At 37.5% G+C, this 21519-nt stretch overlaps 1 protein-coding gene across 1 annotated transcript; it reads right to left on the minus strand.

Moving 5' to 3' along the window:
* Nucleotides 1-9231: 9231 nt before the first annotated feature.
* LOC141402576 (uncharacterized) lies at nucleotides 9232-10055 on the minus strand. The gene has a single exon (XM_073984132.1). The coding sequence runs from the start codon at nucleotides 10053-10055 to the stop codon at nucleotides 9303-9305; it is 753 nt and encodes a 250-aa protein (XP_073840233.1). The 3' UTR covers nucleotides 9232-9302.
* Nucleotides 10056-21519: the final 11464 nt, after the last annotated feature.

Below are 21519 nucleotides of genomic sequence, written 5' to 3' on the forward strand. Positions count from 1 at the left end.
GAAATAATCTAAAGTATGAACCATCATTGCACAATTATGAGGAAGTTTATTTCTAAATGCTTCTATTAGTTTTCTTCTAAGCAGTTGCAGGTAAAGAAACCTGTTGACACAATCATTCATGTCGCAGTTGGCGTTTTGAAGAAAAAGTTACAGCAATAAAAAGTAAAAATAAGAATGTTGGAAAACTTGTCCGGTCATTGATCCAAACTTGAACTAGAATAATACCTAAATAGTTATTTGTAGATTTTCTTTATACTCTATGATGATGCTTCTTTTTACAATGTATAAAACTTTGCTGAATAACGTAAAGCAGCAAAGATATTTCGTATACGAGTATTACTTATAACACTCGTATACATAACTTTTATCAATTAATATTATAGTACGTTTATATACAACCGTATTTAACAAACCCACTGGGTTTCAAATGTCAATTCCATTGCTATATTTCAAATAAATCCTTATAAAGCAGGTTAGCCCTGCAAAAAGCTATAATGTTAAATTGTATTCTATCCAAGTGAAATAACACAAATGGAAGTTCTTGGTAATTTATCATTTACAGTCGAACTTCTCTATAACGTAGCATTTGGGGACCAAAGAATTACTACGTTATAGAGAAACCAAGGCAAAATGGTTAATTTGACCTACATTCATGTTTTTTTTCTCATCCGATTGGACTCAAATTTTGGATCTAGGCGTTTTAAGGATCGATTTTTCGATATTTGGGGTCATATCAAAAATATGCAAAATATATGCAAAAAATATGCCAAAAAATATGCAAAAAAAAAAATATGCAAAAGATGCAAAAAATATGCAAAAAATATGCAGAATATGCAAAAAATATGCAAAATATGCAAACAGGTTTTGGCCGAAAATCGTCATAAAACTCGTAAAAATTAAAGTTGGAAAAAATCATCAACAAAACTTTAAAGTGTCCTAAATTAAGACTGTTGGCCATTTAACGTCGATTTTTTAGCAGATTATTATGTTATTGATGCCTCTACGACGGTGTGGTGTAGGGTATATGGTATTGTAATACTATTTTTTATTGTTAAACTATGCAAAAATATAAAATTTGATAAAATATCAATCATTTTATGTAAATTCAATATTTTCCTCGTCTTAATTTGTAGCTTTAGGCTGGTTAAAAGGGAAGAAATCGATGTCGGATTTGTTTAGGCGGGGGTGCCGCCGCGAAAATGGAGCCTATCTGGGTATAGCCGACTACTTGGAGAACGCATTGTTTTAGTTGTTCGTCCTTTGTAATTAATTGGTTGTAATCTGTGGTGAGCTCGACTCGGAGTTAATGTGACTTTTTTATGGATTTCGAACAGTTGTTCTTTTGTAAGTTTGGGTCGAATATTTCTGGAGAAGTTTCTTTTAATTTAATTTAATTTAATTTAATTTAATTTGACTCTTTACGGTGTTTTGCACTGTCGGATCAAACAATGCCAAGCCAACAAGTTCAGGACTAAGATACCACAGATAATTTATCATTTTTTTATTTTCCTTTTTCTTTCTATGTTTTCGTATTTCAATATATTTTCAATGAGGCCTAGGTCTTCTTTTGATGCTAAACGCTTCGTAGAATCTGAAGAACCATCTGTCGCGAAAATAATCAAGCGCGGCATCAACAAAAACTCCTAACCATGAAATTGTCATTACGTTAGTCGTATCATTTTATCTACAGTAGATCTTTAAAAGCTTTATCCCCAAAACAAGGCTATTTGCGTGCATTGGCATGGAAAACTATTACCAGGTATTCCCAAAACAGTGCAGAAAGAACGGGTTGCTGTTCTGGTATCATCTGGTATGGGGGTAAAGAACAACTCCTGTGCGTTCCTGAAACTGCGTTCCTAGCTCAGGGGAGAAACAAGACTTAGCAGTGTACGAATGCCTAGAATAACGGGGCCTTACCAGCTTGAGCAGATGTTAAGTCGAGAGCTTCTGTACCTGCGTACAGACTTATAAGAAGTATTGTTGAGAGGGATTTTTGACTGCAAGTTTGGCAGCACAACCGGACATCAACCAAACATATTCACGCGATTTCTATAAGAATAGCGATTGACAAATCCAAGTTCGATGTAGGCGAGAATGTTTTAAAACTACTTCCCAGCTGACTTCCCAAGAACAAGAGGTCGTAGAAGCACTTTGTGCTTTCATCTTTCGAGCCTGGTTTAACGCGCCCAGAACGTTTTTTATTTTGTTTATTTATTTTCTATCAAACGAAAACAACTGAGTGTTATAAATGAGAGTGTGGGTTATTGATTTTACAAAACGTATAATGAACAAGATAATGTTTATGTAGATATAATATTGGATGGATTGGGTAAACATAATCAAAAGGTTAAAAAGGATTAGAGACAATGGATTGAGTTTAATACAGCAAATAGTGAAAACGAAATTCAGAAATATTTTTAGGTCCAACAAAAGACCTAAACCACATTGAAGATTTATTGAAAAACGAACCAAATATCAGATAAAGGAAATAACAAAATGATAAATCATCTGTGGTACCTTAATCCTGAACTTGTTGTCCTGATCTGATAGTTCAAACCACCGTAAAGAGCCAAATGCGACAAAAATCTTAACAAAACAAGCAGAAGAAGATGGAAAAAACCAAACTAACAAAAGAACAACTGCCGAAATTTCCAGAAAAAGTCTACCGAATTTCTTGAAAAAGATCCTGCAACTTGACCGCAGAACATCAATTACCAGGAAGGGTAAAGGATGTTAAACAACTTGAAAGTTGTGAACGACATAGCAGAGCAAGGAGTCGAGTTCATCACCAAGTAGTCATCTTCACCTAGATGTATCCAAAATCACATTATGTCAGTCCCTTAAATAACCTTAAATATGAACAAAATGTAAAAGATATTTGTTTTCATTCCCAAAAATTGATAATATGGGAAGAAATAAAAAATAATTAAAAAAATTAAGTTACAATGTTTTGTTTATAGAAGCACTTAAAACTAGAACATAATTTTTAATGATGGATTCTCTCAAATAAAACGCTTGCCGTTTAATATTGCCGCAATTTTTAATTCAAATGCAAACGTTTTATTTGAGAGATTTAATCATTAAAAATTATTTTCTAGTTTTAAGTGCATTTATAAATAATACACTGTAACTTATTTTTTTAACTATTTTTTATTTTTAACTTTTCAGCATTTAATTTTTTTTAACAACTGGGAACCTCAAAACAAAATTATTGCCAATTTAGGCCGAAAATGTAGATAAAAACTTTAAAATACCTGAAATCGTGTTGTACCGTTATATAGGGGCTATACTAAAACCTTGACCTGAGTCCAGCATTTTTAGTGAGGAAGTTTCTGTACCATTGGGAACACCAAATGCCAATTTATAGCCAATTCGGCCAAAAAATGTTAAACAGAATCCTTAAAATACTTTAAATCGGGTGGTACCGCTATATGGGGGCTCTAATAAAAAAATGGACCCATATTGGTTTTGGTTTCATATTCATGTATTGTCATCCAAGTCCGAAAAGTGTGCAAAGTTTTAGTTCGATTGGACAACTACAACTGTGTGGAAAATAAGTTACTAGATTTGAACTAAACAGACACCAAAGGAAGTTAAATAAAATACTGTAAATAGGGTTTTTTCACAATAGACTCCATTTTCACCCTAAGGCGTTTCGGGACATTGGCTTTATTATCTTGAATTCAATACTACTTACGTATTTTGTTGTTCGGCAAGAAATATTAAAAATAGTATGGCATTTAATTTAATGCATAACAGGGGCAAATAGTTTTAACCTTTTCATAGATATGGGTAGCTGAAGGCGTCAAATAGCCAAAAAATCGAGATTTTCATAACTACGAGGCCCCAGTGACATGTGTTAACATATTCCAATTGTGCTCAAACTTTAACAATCTTAAAATCTAACCAAACTAAACACTTTAGGGGAGTGCCGCATAAAAAACATCCGACATCGATGTTTTCCCTTTGAGTTAAAACCAGATTAATGCAACAAATTAAGACAAAGAAAATGTTGAATTTTAAATAAAATATTTGACAATTTAACAAATTTTATATTTTTTAATAGGTTAATAATAAAAAAATGGTATTACAATATACATATAACCATATTTTTATATCCACACTGTGGTAAGGGGTCTCAATAGCATAATAATCTGCTAAAAAAGTGACGTCAAACGGCCAACAATTTTAATTTAGGACACTTTGTCAATTTATGACTTTTATGACGATTTTCGGCCAAAAACTGTTTGCATATTTTGTATATTTTTTGCATATTCTGCATATTTTACATATTTTTTGCATATTTTGCATATTTTTTGCATATTTTTGCATATTTTGCATATTTTTTGCATATTTTGTGCATATGCAAATATGCAAAATAAATACAAAATATGACCCTGCCATTGAATTTAGATTTCTTTGAAACGAATTTTGGTTCAATCAGAATCTTCGTATCTTTATTATTAAAAAATATGCAAAATCCGATGTCTAGTAATAAAGGAACAAACGAGAGAATATGAATAAACATAAATTGAATTTTTATTTAGAATTGAAATAAGAAGTGATTTTCAGTTGTTATTGATTTTGCCACTTTGATTTATCAAAGTCTTCACAATTTGCAATGGAAGAAAAAATATTATCGGAAACATTGTTTCGAGACTCCAAAAAAGGGATAATTCTTAATTAAAGACTCACGATCGATATTAACATGGTCTTCCATCGTAACATCTTCAATACGTTTTGATACCCTATTTCTGTATTTCAATATCAGCATAGATGTCGAATTTCCGAGCAACTAGACACTTATTTTGAAACAATTTTCGTTCTAAAAGTGCTGATAAATGAGTTTTTCTTCTCTTTTTTTTTAATGTACACTTCAATAAAAAGAACGCTATGAACGTGTTCTGTTTCTCATTTATTGTGTAAACATCAGTGAGAAAAAATTTGACGTTATAGAGAGGTTATTTTGTCTGAGAATTCCCACTTGTGCAATAAAAAACACTTCGTTATAGAGAAATATTCGGTATAGAGAAAATCGTTATAGAGAGATTAAAATAGATGGAAAAGGGCTGGAAAAAGCTGTGTTTTAAATTGTTCTTCTTATAGAGAAAAATTCGCTATAGGGGAGTTCGTTATAGAGAAATTCGACTGTATTATGCTTTTGTGTTCTATCTTCATGGCGACACCCATTACTAGAAACTATTTACAACACAAACGACTGTGAATAATGTTTATTTGCATTACTGCAATGCTTAGAAGTGAATCATTTTCCATAAAATAAAATGTGGGTAATTCCCCTCAAATATACGGCAAATTTTTCATAAAAGAACGTTGATGAACGCGTTTAAATGACTCACTAAGTATTTACACAAAATTGTAATAATAGGGGTGTCTTTTCATTTACTACAAAGACATAAATACAACTAAGACTAGACAAAATGCATGCAACAAAAAATGTTTACGAAACTTTGTATAGAAACATTACCCTTAATAGATTGCAGTTTATTCAAAATCGCAACCAAGGAGGAACATTTCATGTAATGGTATCAGAAACGAAATTTATGCATTCAAGGATCTATTCAAAAATAATTCTATGTCAATTGGATCGGTAAATTCGGTTAAATACGTAAAAATGTATAAAAGAAAAAATGTTATATCACCATATGTTAAATTCAAAAGCCATTCACTGAAGAATGACATCAAAAAAAATGTCTTATCCTGTTGTATTTATGTCTTTGTTTACTAAATGTGGCTGGAACATTTTTTTAGCAACTTTTCCTTTATACAACTGTCAAAATCTGCAGCATTAGTAACAATTATTACTAATTATCACGTAAAAAGACACAGCTAATGTCAGGTTTGTGCCATTAAAACTTGAAATGATCGAATTGTCAAAAAGTAAAATTTTCTCACATTCCAAGAATGTCACTTGGGCGGGTTTTTATTGTGAAAAATTCCGGTCTATTATCAATAGATTTATTATGCAGACTAAAATATGCTAAAAAGGGAATTTTTTTCACTTTTTTACTTTTAACAATAAGAGAGAAAATAATATCTTCGGTTATGCGTTTTTCCTGCCAGATGATGTTAACTTGCTGATGCATACACTTTATCAGCGTATCGCCTCCGATTTTCAATTGCTCGGCTGATAAGCCATCGGCTACTGCTGCCTTAGTTTTCTTTAGCCAGTTTATTGCTGTATTTACCTCCTCTTGTCAGTACAGTATACATTCAAAACTATCTTATAGGATGGATCTGTGGTATCTTCTTCGCCTTTGCTAGTATTGGATACCAACAGTTTGGAAAAATGTTCTTTCCAAATCCTGAGCACACTATTACTCTGCTGGTCTCTTCAAGCTCCAAAGCCATCAATTTGATGTTTAACTCTTTGGTAGAATTTTCGGACTTCATTCTAGCTCCTGTACATATCGATTTCTTCACACTCTCGAACGGATGAACCGATTTGTTTCAAAATTTGGCCTTCGTAATATTTTGTTTAAACTTAGTTTAAGTTCGAAGATTAGCCATATCGGCCCACTTCTTCAGATACCTCGCCCACAAGAGATCAACATTTTTCGGAAAAATTTTGTGCACGATAACTCTTGAAGGGAATAACCGATGTCGTTCATATTTTGCACATTGTATTATTTTAACGAGGCATAGCTGAGATTCCAATATGGTCCACCCCTTCGGATACCTCCCACACAAATTTTCGGAAAATTTCAACTTAAGACCTGCTATTTGGCTTTCGTAATATCTTGTACAAACATAGTTTACGATCGAAGATGAGATATCTGTCTACTCCTTACGGTATCTCCTTCACAAATTAACTATCGAAGTCAGTAACCAATTTCATCCACACTTTGCACATCGTAATATTTCTACGAGACATAGATCAGGTTCGAATATGGACTATATATGTCAACTCCTTCGGGTATCTTCCACACAAAATTTCGGAAAAGTTCAGCTTAACGCCTGCTCTCGAATCGCTTTGATATTTGTTGTAACAAATTGTATTTGCTGCCTCCATTACGACGGCACAGGTGAGATATTCCGGGGCAAGTCCATACTTCCTGAGGAAATAGCCCGAAAGCTGTAAAAACCCATATGGCACCATGTGCAGTGGCTGCAGAGCACGGCATATAGTTTTTACAGAATTCGACTTTTTTGACTTAGTCAAAAAAAAATCTGAAAATACACTGAAATCTTTTGCTGAGAAGCAGCAGTGCAGTGAAAAAGTGCCCGATTTCACACAGAAATTCTCATATCTTTATAAATAAAAATCAAATGTCGTTCAGTTGAGAACGGCTGGACCGATTTGGATAATTCTATTTTTGAAATTTTCGTCATAACTGAAATTATCAGGTATGACGCCCGGTGAAAATAGGCTACAAATTTTGTCGAATTGCGGGAGAGCGGGGTACTTTTTTTAAAAATTCTATATTAACAAAAATTACGGATGCATCCGTTTGGAAATTAATTTGCGAGACAATTTTTTTTATGTCTCAGACTTTACCTACTTATTTGGGACCCATAGACTTGACCACGCACACTGTTAAAAATATCGTACATCTACAAAACTACTGAACCGATTTTCCTGAAATTTTCAGGTAATGTACAGGGATGGCTCTGTTGACAATAGGAATCATATTTTGTTGAACTTCGAAGGGGGCGGAATATCTCACCTATGCCATATTAAAAAAAAGCAAGTAAGAACGGCGTAAAGTTCGGCCAGGCCTGCACCACGAGTTGTATTGAAGTAAAATGAAACAATTAGTTTCCTTTCGTTTATGAAGAAGACTAAATACCAAATTTCAGGAAGTTCGGTAAAACAATCTGACTAACCTTCAAAATACCGAAATTCAGGAGGTATGATTCCAGGGGGGGGGAGGGCTATCAAAACGTCGATCTTTACCTACAAATTCCTGCGGAACTTTTTAGACTCAAAGAAGACTAAATATCAAATTTTCGATATTTCGGCAAAACCTTCAAAATACCGAAAATCAAGAGGTACGCTTCTATGGGGGATATAGGAACCCGCGGCCCTATACTGATAATTATCTTCTGGAGTATTTTATAACCCCATGGAAGACTAAATAAGAAATTTCAGTCTTTCGGTGGGATATTGACGTCACAACCCTCAGAATTGCGAAAATCGGGAGGGGGCTATATCGAAACGTGGACCTATACCGAATACGAATTTTAGTCAGAAAGGCTTTCCGTCATTGCGGTGGGTTGCTGTGGCCACAACCTTAAAAATACCGAAAATCGGGAGATACCGTTCCAGGGGGGTTATATGAAGGCATGGACCTATAGCAACAAATTTCTGGGAAAAATCTTTATACCCCCAACGAAGACTAAGTACAAAATTTCAGCCAATTCGCAGTGATAATGACGCTAAAACCCTCAAAATACCGAAAATCAGTTGGTATCGTTCTATGGTGGCTATATGAAGGCGTGGACCTCTACCGACAAATTTCATATAGAACATTTAGTACCCCAAATGAACAGCAAATACCAAATATCGGTTTTTTCGGTGAAATGCTAAGGCCACAACATTCAAAATACCGGAAATAGGGAGGTACCGTTCTATGGGGTCTATAATAAGGCCTGGACTTATACCGACAAATTTCATATGGAACGTTAAATACCCAAAATGAAGACCAAATACCAAATTTCAGCCAAATCGGTGGAATATTGAGGCCACATCCTTCAAAATACCGGAAATAGGTAGGTACAGTTCTATACTAAGGTAAGGGGAAGTTTCATACCGCCAACGAAGACTAAATACCAAATTTCAGCCATTTCTGAGGAATATTAAGACCACAACCTTCAAAATACCGAAATTTTGGTGTTTCCGTTCTATGGGGACTATATCAAAACGTGGACCGATATAGCCCATGTGCAATATCAAACCTCCTAGGAGTAATGGAATCTTCTGTACCTTAAAAATTGCAAGCTGTATCTTGATTTCAACAGACGGACGGACAGAAGAACAGACAGACTGACATTGTTATATAGTCTTAGAATTTTACCCTGATCACGATTATGGGATCTCCGATGAATATTTTGATATGTTAAAAACAGAATAACAAATTTAATTCCTCAAGCCTCAAAACTGAACAATAAACAATTTTTAATTTTGCTCAATACTGATTTAATTTATTTGTAACTAATACTTAGCATATATAACAATTATAATTAGACAAATGGAAATAGAAATGGGTCGGATGCAGTTTCTACGCAACAATATCGATTGAAGTAACAACAAAATGATTTTCTCTGAATACACTCGATGCTCCTTAATAACCCCAATGGGTACCGAAGCCATCGAAACTCATGTGGGATACCATATTGGCGGGTGAGTAATGGACGGTTTGGCTAGATCCATAAGCTGAGACGCCATTACCATTGTGGCTATAAGTTGTGGCAGCAGGTCCATGATTGTAGCTGGTAGTGGTAACAGCAGCAGGAGCATGATTGTAAGTGGTGGTTGTGGTGCTGGTCGATGGAACTTCATGATGTTGATAAACAGCAGCAGTTGGAGCAGGTTCACTGTGAGTATAAACAGTTTGGGTAGAGGGAGCCTCATGGGTATAAGTGGTAACAGCTGGTGTGGCATGAGTGTACACGGCTGCAGTGGGTGCACTATGGGTGTAAACAGCAGCTGTGGGTGCAGGAGCAGCATAAACATGTTCGTTATGGTGTTCATGAATTTCAGGAGCGTGATAAACTGTCTTGGTTACCGTGGGAGCTGCATAGGTAATAGTCTTGGCCACTGCTGGAGCGGTGTAGGCCACAACCTTGGGTGTATAGACATTATTATGGATGCGTGTATCCTCTTTGTGAACACTGGAATAGGGAGTGTGCACCGATTTGGAATGTTGCGACACAGTACCGTCATACGAGCGAACTACACTTTCATGAGTTTGAGCAACAGCATGTTCCGAAGGATTGCTTACTTTGGTGACTGTATAGTGGGTGGGATTGGAAGCAATGAAACCAGCACTGGCAACTGCCAAAAGAGCGGAAATTAGGACAAATTTAAAAGCCATTCTTTATATTTTGTATTTTAATGAAAATGTTTTGATGTTGTTATTGTTTGAATTGCTGTTATGAAACTGATGCTGGAAGGGTTACAATTGCTGACTTTTATACAAATTCCCAAAAAATATTGGCTTGGCGTATCTAAAACAAAATAATAATAATTGAGACTTCCATTAAATCCACAATAAATCCATTTCAATGTTACAAATATCACGGTTTCTGATCAATATTTTTGTTTTTTCATTCCACCTACCCGGCAAAATATTAATAATAATTGCTTGACCACAATTCAAGTCATTGGATTTGTCGCTCTTCTAAGAGTGTTTGTTCCGGTACCCCGAGCGTCCGTCCGTCTCTAATTGAACACACAATTTCTTTGCTTAACAATGCGTTGTGTACTTAGCGGTCTTTTACTACCAAACATAATTTTTGTTATTATTATGATTGCTATTGACAACTTGGCACAGTATTCGGAATCATTTATTAAAAACAAACATATGACTGAAACATTAAACATTTTACCTTTCGTAAAGGAGCTTACGAGTTATGGTAACATGGGGCGCCTTCGCCACGTTTTTGTTCAAAATGTTCTCATGCCGACACCGTTAAAGTTTTTTCAAATATTATTTTTGGTACAAATATTAGCGTATCTTGACTATAAGTTTTGATATATAAATGGTTATAATTTTGTTTTTAAAATATTATTTTTGAGAATTTACAAAATGTATAAAAAGTGGCGAAGCCTCCCCACCCATGGGGCAGCTTCGCCATCGATATTGAACATTCTCCAACGGACTCTAAAACTGTAATTTATCATACTTCTTCCTTAAATATCAACATTATGCAAAAAAGGAACATGTTTTCTATTGAATAATCAAAAACTATTTTAAAATTCACAAAAAGTAACCGATTCTAGCGGTTAATTGAAGTAGGTGTCTTGAATTTAGGTACAAAAATTATAATATAACTAAAACAAGATACGTTTAGGACAATATTTGATTTTAACTTCATATTATAGTGTGGTATATCTACGGTATAAAGAATTTAAGTTAAACATGACAAATTTCTAACATTAACCCACCACGCCCCGATCATGGCGTAGGCGCCCCACCCCTTACATATTTCATAATATGAATATATTGATATTTGCAACTGCTTTTTTCATGCGAATTATTGGGATTTATATTCTTTAGTAGTTGTCTTCTAACGGTATAAAATGTGTTTTTAATATCACAAAAGGTAAAGAGGATATCACAAAAAATACCTACCATAATTATTTTTCCCAATACCCTGAAAACACAAAACCGCGTTCGTCCGCTATCATACCTATGACACAATTGCCAACTTTTGGGAGATGATAGATCTTTATTAAACTCACAATTTTGCTTTTAACGGATTTTTTATAGCACTTGTATTTTGCGAGAAAATCGGCGCTGGCGTAGCCGCCCCAGTGGCGAAGGCGCCCCATGTTACCATATTCCTTTTGAGATTTTCGATTCTAAAATAGGTTATATCACTTTATTTGTCAAGTTTGTCAAACGAGTTATTCTGTTGTGTGGTATTTGGGCCAATGTTGTTGCTTACTGAATATAAAATCAAATCACTTGCATTTCTAGTTTGATTTTTTAAAGCATGAAATTTCAGTACCCTGCACCACTATGAGGGGAAATTTTTAGGCCATTGTAGATCATGTAATGATGAATATCTCTGCATTGCACTGTGGTCGCACTTGTATGGAAAGAGGGACCAAAAATATTCGCCATCACCAACGTGCACAGAAATTCATTTCGGACAGAGAATGCCACTAGACCAATATATAACGTCTTGAAAGCAAAATGTTCAAAAACAAGTAAAAAAGTGCCAGTCGGCTTTGCCGACAGATATATACCCGACAGATCGAATGTATTTAAGGTCTCTTCAGAATTTTGTGGCACTTTTTGGACATTTGAATTTGCCGACAAAAATGTGGATTAGGAATTAACTGCACTAAGACACAAATGTTGAACTTTTGTAGGGCAGGCACCCTTAGGTAGGACCGATATGGGCCATTTTAGAAGTTAAACTAAATTTTGATAAAATATTAGGAGATCCAAAGTTTGGACCAAATTGGTTGCCCCATTCAGTTGATATCGTCCAAGCATTTTAGTGACATTTTTAAATATTGGGGAGAAGTACCGAAAGTTGTTGACCGGTATTGCCCATGAAACTAAGTTTGGATATAATATGACGAAGACCAAATGTTGGACCAAATCGGTTCAACAGTTCGAGAGTTATCTTGTGCTCCAACCACTACATACGGTGTCATAGGGGCTTTTTGCATCGTTCAGGCTAGTATGGGGGACAGTGAATACAAGTTATTGCAACAAAAACCAAAGCGATGCGAGATCAGGTCCTAATCTGAACTTATCCGAAATTTTGTGTGGGAGGTACCAGAAGAAGTGGGCCGATTGACTCCATATTGGAACCTCATCTAAGCCTGGTAGAAAATTCACGATGTGCAAAGTATGGACCAAATCGGCTACTCCCTTCAAGAGTTATCGTGCCCACAAATTTTCCGAACAACTGCACTTAAACAAAAATGTTGAACATCGTAGCGTAATGGTTGAGTGTGTGGTATTTCGCTAGAATTCATTTTTTCAATACAAAACTCCTTAGGCCATGTTAGCTCGATTAATCCAATTAATTAATTAAAAAAAATGTTGACCGTTTGTGAGGAAGGTGCCCTAAGGAGATGACCGATATGAACCATTTTTGAAGTTAAACTACATTTGGACAAAATAATAGGAGATCATAAGTTCGGATCATATCGGTTGTTTCGTTCAACAGATATAGCGCACACCATTTTAGTGATTTCTATACCCTACACCACACTGTGTCAAGGGGTATTATGCCTTTGTGCTTTTGTATGTAAAATGCATAAGGAAACTAGATAGACCAATATTTCCTTTTGGGGATATACATAGAATCACTTTCTGAGTCGATTTATGCATGTCCGTCCGTTCGCAACGTACAGGTCGCATTTATTGTCAGATTCAGCTGAAAAATTGGGAATATAATTTTTGAGCCATAGCAAGAACGCTATTGCTTTTGGTGAAAATCGGTTCAGATTTGGATATAGCTCCTATACATATTTTCGGCTGATTTCAGGTATTTGCTGCATTAAACACATTTTATCTGTCCGATTTCTAGGAAGAATGTGTGACCGAATTTGATCTAGAACTAAATGTGCCAAATAAGATTTGGATGTAGCTCCTATATAAATATGGTGTAGGGTATCATATAGTCGATCCCGCCCGACTTTGATCCTTTCCTTACTGTTTTTTTTTTTTAATTTTTTATCGTGCGCTCCAGCCACTACTGTCATAGGGTTTTTTACAACTTTCGGGCTGTTTTCTAAGGAAGTATGGAATTGACGCTGAAAAATCTTGAACGGCGGCTCAAAAATGGGGGCAGCGGAATCGAGTGCAGTTCTTAAACTGCACGTTTCGGAAATTTTGTGGGGGAAATACCAGAAGAAGTTGACATATATAGTCTATATTCGAACCTGATATATGTCTCGTAGAAATATTATGATGTGGAAAGGATGGACGAAATTGGTTACTGCCTCATCTTCGAACTTGAACTTGAACCAAGGCAAATTTTGACCGAATCGGACGAACCGTTCGAGAGTTATCGTGTGTTCCAGCCACTACCCAGCAACATGTTCGATGCCAAAGATGCCATTCAATCATGGGTGGAAGTGAGCTGGCATGTCATCTTTTTAGCATCTTCATCGATGAATTTTATATAAGCATGTAATTTATACCAATGCTTTGACATGTCATTTTCACCAATGCTTTGGCATGTCATTTCCACCAATGCTTTGGCATGTCATTTTCACCAACCCTTTGCAATTACATTATCATTACGACGAGAGTTTTAACAACGTTGGTTGTGATTTCGAGTCTCCGACAACATCAAGCCTATTGTATATGATTAATCTTAAGGAACTGATCCGATCTAGCTATGTTGTTGCTGTAAAAGATATGATTGTATGTTCATTTTTCTGCTTAATCTGGGTCTATCTTCAGTTGCAGGCTGCTACGAAGTTATTGAGTATGTTTGGCAGGGCAGTTAAAAAGGTGCAAAGCGCGGGCCTGTGTCGCATGCTGGGCAGATGTTTTGCGCGAAGTCATCAATCATTGTCCTATAGTAATTTAGACGGCTGCACAATTCCGAGCAGATGATAGGCAACAATATTGCTATTTCTTTCTGTTACTGGGCAGACGTAAAGCCTCGAAATAGGTGTGTACGATTCAACTTTCCAATCATCCGTGTCTGGATTCAGTAGCGGGACCATAATGTCCATTTTCAAAACTTCGGGCGGTTAGCGACAAGTTTAGAACTTTTGTTAGATACTCATACAGCTGTTTCGGCATTAGCATGGAGATTTCATCTGGGTCCACCCAGCGCTTTGTATGATTTACGATTCTTAATGACATTCGCAACATCATCTATTGTAAATTGTGGTGGTTCCTCCTCGACGAGATCTAATACTACGTAGTAATCTTCAATTTGCCCTGCTCTACAAACTGTCGACTAAAATAACTTGAGCACCTCTTCGGATCAGTCGGATAACGTCGCAAAACGTGACTGAGTTTATGTCCTCCTTTGGTCTCATTTCGACCAGCAGATCTCTCTTAGAAAAAATTTTATAAATAAAAACACAAAATTCATCTCATTGGATCGATGGAATGGGTTCAAATGCTGATGAAAAGATCGGATCTTTCACGACTTCGTTTGAACCAATGCAAAAGGTGCCATGAAATCACGTCATCGCATGGAACCCCTTCCTTCAAATTTTGCTGGGTACATATGGTGCCATACGGGGTATTTACACCTTTCGGGCTTTTTTCTCAAGAAGTATGGTTTTGTCCCTGAAAAACTTGTACCGTCGTAATGGGGCCAGCGAATACTAAGTGCAAAGCAATTCGAAAGCAGGTCATCTAAGTCTGGTAGAAATTTCACGATGTACAAAGTATAGACTATATAATGCGCTGCAGCCAGATAGACGTTGCTAAATCTACTCCAAAATGTCTGAAACGGATTTCGTCCAAACATACTTGGGGTCTAAAACCAAAACATGTTGACATTTTTTCATAGAGAAGTTTTGGTACTGCAGGCAACCTCAAATGTCAAAATACAGGTAGTTTAGTCCATAAATGTAGCTAAAACCCTCAAAGTACAGAAAATCGGGAGGTACCGTTATATGGTGGCTATTCCTAAACATGCACTTAAGTTGACAAAAGCCACAAAATACTGAAAATCGGGAGGTACCGTTATATGGCGACTATTCCTAAACATTGACAATTTTTGGCGAAGAAGTTTGTTGACTGCAGGGAATCTCAAATGTCATATTACGGGTAGTTCAATCAAAAATGTAGATAAACCCCTTAAAACACCGCAAATCGGGATTTATCGTTATGTGAGGGCTATACCAAAACATGGACCTATGTAGAACATTTTTAGTGGAGAAGTTTCGTGACCACTGGGAACTTAAAATGTCAAATAACAGATAGTTCGTTCAAAAATGTAGCTAAAATTCTCAAAATATCGAAAAATCGGGATATACCGTGATATGGGGGCTATACCTAAATATGGACTTATGTTGACAATATTTGGTGAAGAATTTTCATGACTGCAAAGAATATCAAATATCCATCCGTATTTGGTTTGTATTCAGATTCCAAAATTCTAGAATCTGGTCTGGCTACGTGTACAAAGAAGACACAAGAGACAGTAAGTAGGGTTAGCTAGACAGCTAAACAAATGCAGCGTGTCGTTAGCTGGATTAAAACCACTCGTGTTTGTCTAGCAGCTGTCGTTCTTCTGCTGCGATGGATGGGGGTTGGTCTCCGAGTATGGCATTATCACGGCGTCTTTGTTCTGCCTGCACAACTGCATCAGTATGAATGCTATTCAAGCCTGCCCGATAGGATCGTTGATCTAGTGGTTCTCGTTTATACCTTTGGACCTCTCTCTCTAGGTCATGAAGATCTCCCCTGACGTGCCTAGGTAAGAGAAGCCTGTCCACCAGATCGTGACAGGGATGCTCGCGGCGGACACTCCCCAGCATGTACAGCATCGACAACTTCTTGTTGTGTTGATATACCGATAAAATCCTGATCTGCTCATGAAGATATCCACTGATGCCATGAGGAGGAATCCGGTTCCAGTCCTCAGGCCGGCATTCTGAGAGGTTTGAATACTCTTTCACTTGGTAGCGTTAACATTTGCATACCACACTAGTGCCGCATAGCTTACCACAGACAGGCCATTACTTTATAAGGGGTCAGAGAGGTTTTTTTAGTCAGCGACTTGAGAACCTTGTTTCTACTTCTGATTTTGTCGCAAGTAGCTTTGGCTTGAACGAACAATTTAAATATGCTGCCGAAGGTTACACATTTTAGGATAGTTGGCGGTCAGAATTAGAGCATCATAGACCAATATGTTCAGCGGCAACCTCATTGCAGCCGTCCAGGTGGCGCCCATTGTGGTAGTAGTTTTAGCGACGGATATTTTCGTATTACTCAGATGGAAGAACTGCACTAAGTAAGCTATGTAGACATTTAATCTATCACATATGTCTTCGACGATATGAACCGGCTCCAAGATTATACAATAATCCGCACTCATAACGATCTGAGGGTGTGTAATTTCAGAAAGTCGAAAGTGAAACAGTTCCGAAGATATTACCCCGCCTTGAGAACCTCCCTTTTTCAAGCTACTACTGGCTCTCACACATATAGTTGATTATCCAACGTATCAAAAACGCCTAGAGGGAAGTCTTCTCTATATCCTCGAGCAGATTGGCATGGTTGACGGTATCGAAAGTCTTCGATAGGTTCGGTCGCCTGTTCTGGTTTAGTCCTCGGCTGATATGTGTGGATATGGCGTGTAGTGATGGTGTCATGATGAGCATTTTGGCAAATGGGACACAGCTTTCCATCATGAGGAGGAGTAGTACCTCTAGAATCTTCGGTACAGAAGGCAGAAATCGACGGTTGCTGGATCTTTGCCTCTGCTGTCATTCTTATCTGAATTCAGTAGCGACACCACTCTACCAACTTTCCATGCTTCTGTTACAATATGGACAGCTGACGATAAATTGAGGACCCCTGTCAAATACTTAACTCTGGGTTCATCCAATTGATTATTCATTAGCTATGAAATTCCGTGTGGGCCCAATTTTTTCTTTATTATTTTATCAGAAATGACGTAAGCAAGAATATCGAGGCTTTAACTCTTGGGTTTTCAGGATTCGTACGACGAAGCTCATCACGCTTATTTGGTTGTCTTGTCGCCTCTGCTGGGACACTTGGTCCTATTGCGGGTATTCGACCAGCATGTATGTAGTGAAAGGCTGCAGCAGTGATGATATGCCCGAAAATTCTGTCAGCTACCTGGGGATCTGAGGGATTGGGTAGCTTTCTGAAGCGTAGATATGGGGAGTTCTTTGAGCCCATGCCAATCAGCTTTCCCATGGTTCAGAATAAATACGGCGGTCAAAGGTTATAAAGTCTGGTGGTCTGCTTACGGAGACAATGATCGGAAGATGATCTGAGTGAAAGGACGATTTATCGGACCGGTGCCACAATGGTTATGTCTGGCGAGCTGTAGCAATCTCCTCTTATCCTCGAAAGACGTCTTCATTCACCATGCAAAATGTGGAGTTATCTATTTATTCGATCAGCGCTGTACCCCTCTGGTCATTGCCTAGGACGGAATACCAATCTGATGGTGAGCATTGAAGTCCTCTAGTACCAGACCGTTATTGCCCTTCAAATGCGAACAAATGTCGGGCATATAACGCAAGGCACAGCTATTCATCGGCGGCATGAAGATATTCACCAACTTACCTCGGCAGTTGCACACTGTACTGTTGCCCTCATATATTCCATGAATGGGTCACTAGAGTCTAGCTCAAGCGATATATGTAGGTCTGCTACTGGAAAGGCTGGTGTATACGGAAGGCAAGTCCCCCTGCTCTTATTTTTGTGCAATCTTTCCACAAAGCATCGTAACCAGCGCAGTTGAATTCTACAGGTGACGGTAAGTTTTTTCCGGATGATGTTTGTTCAATTTTAATACATCTACAACTTCGTTGATTTTATTGCGGAGACCGTTGCAACTGAATTGTATGAACGATTAATTTCCTAGGCGCTGGACAACAACATATGGTGTAAGATTCTGCGTTTGTCGTTGTTGTTGTAACAGTTCGACTGATTCGTCCGTGATTTCCGTGGATTCCAAAGAAACCATTCGACGTCTGAAACCACTGGAGAATGTTGTTGCCGGAGTCGATTTACTTCACACGAGTTGACAACTTGCTGGACTGCGCGAGGGTGAAGCGTGACATAAGCAGACAGTGCAGCCAGTTACACAAGGTCAATGTCCTATGGTGTGTGGACCATCTGCATCAGGAGGCAAGGATGCTATCAGTGCAGTAACATAATGTCTTGCTCACCCGATAGTTCCTGCTGACATGTTATCAGCCGTCGGATCCCAACCACCACATAGTGGGACAGGATCTATACCCTAGGCACATCCGGAAGGACTTCCAGCGGTACAGCCCCAACATCCAAGATATCATAACATGTCAGCAGGAACTGTCGAGTGAGCAAGACATTATGTTACTGCACTGATAGCATCCTTGTCTCCAGATGCAGATGGTTCACACTCGACAGCTGGACACATCTGGTAGCGATTTGTGGGGCGTTGTTTTGGTTGGTTTGCAAAGCCTTCCACTGGGTGTAGCTTAAAATTAAGTCCAAACGGGTGCTGCGTAGTTCAGGACCGGCTAACTGATTTGTATGTAGTTAGCAAAACCTCCTTGTCCTTACTCCAAGTGGTACCCGAGATGGTTTTGAGTACATTATTTATTTCAGGATTTTAGTTTTTACCGCAATTGTATGTTTCGAAATGGTAAAGAGGTTGTCGAAGATGACGCCGAGTATTTTCGGGTTCTGGGCTATTGGTATTATCCTATCTTCGACTTTGATGTCCAGTAAGTCTTGGGGTATGTTTCGTAATCCGACGACGAAGTTGGAGACACGCTGGGAGATATTTTCGCACAGCAACATAACTCCTATGTCAGTAGTCGTGGAGGCGACTGAGACCAGAGCAGCAGAGCAGAGCATATATTACATCTCACGAATTTTGATATGTGGTGAATGCGGATCTGGCAAACGGAACAGATCCATGGCCAAGAGCTCGCAAAAGGCATTCGGGGATACATTGCCGCTCCCATAGTGAAAAAATGCACGAACACAAACACATAATTGTTCAAGTCTTTGGTCGAAAATGCATCCCAAGTCCATCCCGTGCATAGAGCCGACCGGGATTGTTTATGATAACTACCCCACAAACTTCCCCTAGACTTCCAAAACTTAAAATGCTATTTTTTTAAATTTAGTTTTTACAGCGACTGCGTGTTTCGAGAAGGTAAGGTAAGGGGTTGTCAAAGATGACGCCGAGTATTTTCGGGTTCTGGATCGTTGGTATTGTACTGCCTTCGACTGTGATGTCCAGTAGGGCTCGGGGGATGTTTCGTATTCCGACGAAGAAGTTGGAGATACGCTGGGAGATGTTCTGGTGCAGCAACATAACTCCTGTCGCAGTAGTCCTGGAGGCGACTAAGACCAGAGCAGCCTTGGAAAAGCATACTTTCCCTACATCTATTACATCTCACGGATGTTGATATGTGGTGAATGCACATTTGGCAAACGGAACAGATCCATGGCCAAGAGCTCGCAAAAGGTATTCGGTGATATATTGCTGCTCTCATGGTGAAAAAATGCACGAACACAAACACATAATTGTTGAAGTGATGATCTCACACTATCTTACCAAAATGGCTGCAATTTGGTAATTTGTTTTCTTTGGTGCTACAAAACTTTCCCCCAAAAATTCTCTGTATATTTTATATAGCTCCCATAATCACGATACCGCCCGATATTCGTTATTTTGAAGGTTTTTGCCACATTTTCTTACAGAAATGGGTGAAATTCGGTATACAGAATAAAATTGTCGGCGTAGGACCACGTTTTGATATAGCACCACACAGAACGTAACGTTCTATTCCCCATTTTTTAAAGTTTTAGGCACATTATCTTATAGAAATGGGTGAAATTCGGGATATAGTATTCGTTACGGATATAGAACATTCCCGCAGAGAATTGCAGGTCCTAGTATTGGTATAGGCACAATAGAAAGTAGAGTTTGGGAATTACCGACTTTTTTTCATTCCCGGGAAATCGGGAATGAAAATTTCTCATTCCCGGGAACCCGGGAATTCCCGGGACTATGGTAAATCGAATTCGTGGGGCATAGACGTGACAGAGAGTAAGCAAACATGAAATACCTACTCCCTTTATGTGTAGTTGTGTCATTAGTTATCTCTTTGGAACAATATTAAGGGTAAAATAGCAATAGGGTCAAAAAGCAATAGCAAACATCTTAAACGACGTTGTGCCAAAATCTTGAAAGAACCAATAAATCATATACGACATATGGCAGCTATTCAAGAATATCTATATGTATGCCGTCAAAATCCAATTATTCCTGACTAATTAGCGGAGGTTATATAAAATATCTTTTTCCAACTACCATCCTAGCAAAGCTTCCTTGATATCAAAAGTCAACGATATCGTATGTTCTTCTTATGGTTCGAAATGTGTGTTGATCATATAACAAATCCGTTTATAACGAATTTTTACACGGGTGACCTTTTGAGTACACGGCTTCACAATGGCAACACGGTGGCATCAATGATATAGAGTCGTACTTATATGAACATTACATACCATTGTTATTACTGGTTTCTAACCCTAATATGCTATATTTGCCACTTACACAATATACAGTGTTTCATATTGCAAACAATAATTTTGGAGAAAACAACAATTCGTGATACATATCTTAGCAAATTAATATTCTTCAAGAATGCCACCAATAAAAATTTAGACAAGAACAACCGGGATAAACTAAAATTAAGAATTATGTGAGGTTATACAGACTTCGAAATCCAGAAAAAACACCAATTATCGAGTGGGCCAATACATACATATTTTATACGAATTATGGCGATTTTTCCAATGGGCCCGCAATTACGAATCATCGGGGCACGAAATATTTCCAACATTAAATAACTATAAGGCAAATAATATATGACTTATACATGAAAATACAAATACCCGTATTCCCGGGAATTTCAAAAAATTTTCCCGGGAAATCCCGTTCAAAAAATTTCGGGAATTCCCGGGAAATCTCGGGCCGGGAATTCCCGACCAGAAACTCTAATAGAAAGTTACCTCCCGATTTTATGTATTTTTAAGGTTTTAGTCATATTATTCTACCGAAATTACTAAAATTTGGTATTTAGTCTTCACTATGGGTTCCAAAAATCAGAGAACTGTGTGTATAGAGGAACAT

The sequence above is a fragment of the Musca autumnalis genome, unplaced genomic scaffold, assembly GCF_047663935.1.
Source record: "Musca autumnalis isolate F117 unplaced genomic scaffold, ASM4766393v1 scaffold_4, whole genome shotgun sequence".
Lineage (NCBI taxonomy): Eukaryota > Metazoa > Arthropoda > Insecta > Diptera > Muscidae > Musca > Musca autumnalis.